Source organism: Cervus elaphus, chromosome 18 (assembly GCF_910594005.1).
Source record: "Cervus elaphus chromosome 18, mCerEla1.1, whole genome shotgun sequence".
Taxonomy (NCBI): Eukaryota; Metazoa; Chordata; class Mammalia; order Artiodactyla; family Cervidae; genus Cervus; species Cervus elaphus.
The window spans coordinates 93,896,686-93,899,896 of NC_057832.1; the positions used below are offsets into that span (position 1 = coordinate 93,896,686).

At 47.6% G+C, this 3,211-nt stretch overlaps 1 protein-coding gene across 1 annotated transcript; it reads right to left on the reverse strand.

The window, feature by feature from the left end:
• Positions 1-239: 239 nt before the first annotated feature.
• Positions 240-1,292, reverse strand: LOC122673872 (melanoma-associated antigen 10-like). The gene has a single exon (XM_043871793.1). The coding sequence runs from the start codon at positions 1,290-1,292 to the stop codon at positions 240-242; it is 1,053 nt and encodes a 350-aa protein (XP_043727728.1).
• Between the last annotated feature and the right edge of the window lie 1,919 nt (positions 1,293-3,211).

Consider the following 3,211-nt stretch of genomic DNA (forward strand, 5'->3'; position numbering starts at 1 on the left):
CCCAGGTCTCCAGCATAGCAGGCAGATTCTTTACCAGCTCCCCCACCAGGGAGCTAATTAAACTTTATTAAACAATATTTGGGGGAAAAACAAGTAATAAAAAAAGTTCAATGTCCAAATCACCCATATACAATAGAAACATGAAAATGCTAATGGACTGTTCCACCCTAGCCCTCCATTACATGGAACACTGACTGTTGTCTTCAGATGAAGACTGAAGAAACTGCCTTGGACTTCACTCAGGGCAGGATGGACGTGACACTGGAATTTTCACTGGCCATGGCAGTAGTATCATCCCCAGAGACAGTTCTGGCCTGGGCTCTCTCACCTCTCAAAGCTTCCTCATACCAGAATAAGAAGGAAGTGGGGTCAGTCCCACTGATCTTGGCAAAAAACTCCAGGACTTTCATCTTACTGGTTTCAGCATAGGCCCTTGGACCCCATAGGAATTCATAATCTGGAGGATCACTGTGAGGCACCTGTCGATACTGTAGATATTGTTCCTCCACCAAATCTTTGGTGATGAGTTTCCTGGGCTCCCCGTAGATGAAATCCTCCTGCCCAGCATACATCCCCATAGTATTCAATAATTTCCAGATTTTCTCCTCAGGGACACAGTTACCCTCCATGAAGATCATACCCAGGATAAGTATCAGGAAGCCAGTCTTGGGCATTCTCCCATCATTACTCAGCATCCCATCGTAGGTGAGGTTGAGTGTTTTGACCAGCTCATAGGAGTGTCTCGTGGGGTCCACTTCTTTCACTTCAAGGCCAAAGACCACCTCCATGCACTCACAGACTTTGCTGAAGATATCAGGGAAGTTGTCCTTGTATTCTCTGATGACACTCTTCAGCATTTCTGCTTTTGTGGTGGGTTCCTTTGTTACATATTTGACACACAGGAACGGCACCAGTTCAGCCACCTTGTTGTTTAGCTCATCACCGAGCAAGGACTCAGGATCTGGTGGAGACTGGGAGGTGCTGGGCTCCTCCTCCTCTTGGCTTCTGGAATTTTCATCAGGTTGACTCAGTGGAGTGGCTGAGGTGGCAGTGGGTGAGAAGCAGGCTCCCTGAGAACTCTGGACAGCAGTCAGTGCCCCAGTGGCAGGTTCCTCCTCTGTGGTTCCAGGGATCAACAGGGGGAGGGAAGAGGAGATGGTAGACTTGGGGCAGGAAGTGGCCTCTTCCTTCTGAGCCATGGGAGCCTGCACACAGTCTAGGCCCTGTGCCTCTTTCGGGGCCTGAAGGTCTTCCTCAAGCTTGCAGCACTCACTCTTCTGACCTAGAGACATGATGGCTGGTATTGGAGGTGGCCAGAAGGACAGTGGGACCAGGTTTCCTCTTTAAGGGGAACTCCCAGGTGTCACGGGCTCCTGTTCTGGTCGGCCTGGGGCCTCATAAGGCAGATGGAAAAGGCAGGTGTCTTCAGTTTCTTCAGGATCCTCCCTCTGACGACTGGCAGAGTCTGGGCCTCATCCCTTTGCTGACCTGAGTGCAATCACTACAGTTGAAGCCTCGTCTTCAGATTCCCAAGGTTGAAGTCGGCAACTACATCCAAGGACCCTGCTTAGGGCGTTCGAGAGCCGAAAGTGGGCTCAGATGAAGTGGAGGCCCATTCTCTCCTGTTTGGCAGGCAGTTCAGTCATCCCACGGGATCAGGTTGACTCTTGGAATTGCCGGTGCCCCCTCCCCCTGAGGGCCGCCTCCTTAATCACAGGCCTCCCTGGAGTTCGCAAGAGTCAGAAAAAAGGAAGGCAGTGCGGATCTCAACAAACCTATTGGGAGTATCCCAGGATTGGCATCAGGGATGGAGCAGGGAACTGCAGGGCCCACACGGTTCTGGGGGGCGGGGGTTGGACTCCTCAGTCCCACTCCAACAAGAATACTGGAGTGGGTAGCCTATCCCTTCTCCAGAGGATTTTCCTGACCCAGGAGGTAGGTAGGGGGAGTGGTGCCATAGATGAAATAAGATGAGACATGTAGTATTAATATGAATGTTAGACCATTTCAATAAGAAGCACTTTATGTGTTTATATAAAATAAGTATCAGTTCAGTTCAGTCACTCAGTCGTGTCCGACTCTTTGCGACCCCGTGAATCACAGCACGCCAGGCCTCCCTGTCCATCACCAACTCCCGGAGTTTATTCAAACTCATGCCCATCGAGTCAATGATGCCATCCAACCATTTCATCCTCTGTCGTCCCCTTCTCCTCCTGCCCTCAATCCCTCCCAGCATCACGGTGTTTTCCAATGAGTCAACTCTTTGCATGAGGTGGCCAAATTATTGCAGTTTCAGCTTCAGCATCAGTCCGTCCAGTGAACATCCAGGACTGATCTCCTTTAGGATGGACTGGTTGGATCTCCTTGCAGTCCAAGGGACTCTCAAGAGTCTTCTCCAACACCACAGTTCAAAAGCATCCATTTTTTGGCACTCAACTTTCTTCACAGTCCAACTTGCACATCCATACATGACCACTGGAAAAACCATAGCCTTGACCAGATGGACCTTTGTTGGCAAAGTAATGTCTCTTCTTTTTAATATGCTATCTAGGTTGGTCATAACTTTCCTTCCAAGGAGTAAGTGTCTTTTAATTTCATGGCTGCAGTCACCATCTGCAGTGATTTTGGAGCCCCCAAAAATAAAGTCTGACACTGTTTCCACTGTCTCCCCATCTATTTCCCATGAGGTGATGGGACCAGATGCCATGATCTTAGTTTTCTGAATGTTAAGCTTTAAGCCAACTTTTTAATAAGTATACATATATAGTTATTATATAGTATTTCAGGCAGAAGGTGGAACATACTTGAAGACCTTGAGGCAAGAAGGAGTTTGGTTTGTTCTAAATGCCAGAAAGAAGGCCAGGGTGGCTGCAATGCATAGAAATGAGGCCAGACAGAATAGAGTGCTGTAGACCATCCTAAAGGTGTTGACCTTTATCCGAAGAGCAATAAAGGATATTCAGCACCAGAGTTATATTCACATATTTTATTTTTTACAATAAAAATAACCCAGGTTGTACTACAGAGATTAGAAGATGACAAGAGTAGGCGAGGGTGATGGAAATGAAGGAAAGGAAGAGACTGGAAAGAAATAGAGGAAATACAACTGAAATAGCTTGAACATCTTGAAGATATTAGGCAAAGATGAGAGAAAAGTGTTAAGAAACTCTCCCAAATTTTGTAGTTTGTGCAGCACTCAGCTTAAGAAATT

Bases quoted from the DNA above. Each gene is read 5' to 3' on its own strand.
- LOC122673872 (XM_043871793.1), bottom strand. From the start codon at position 1,292: ATGTCTCTAGGTCAGAAGAGTGAGTGCTGCAAGCTTGAGGAAGACCTT.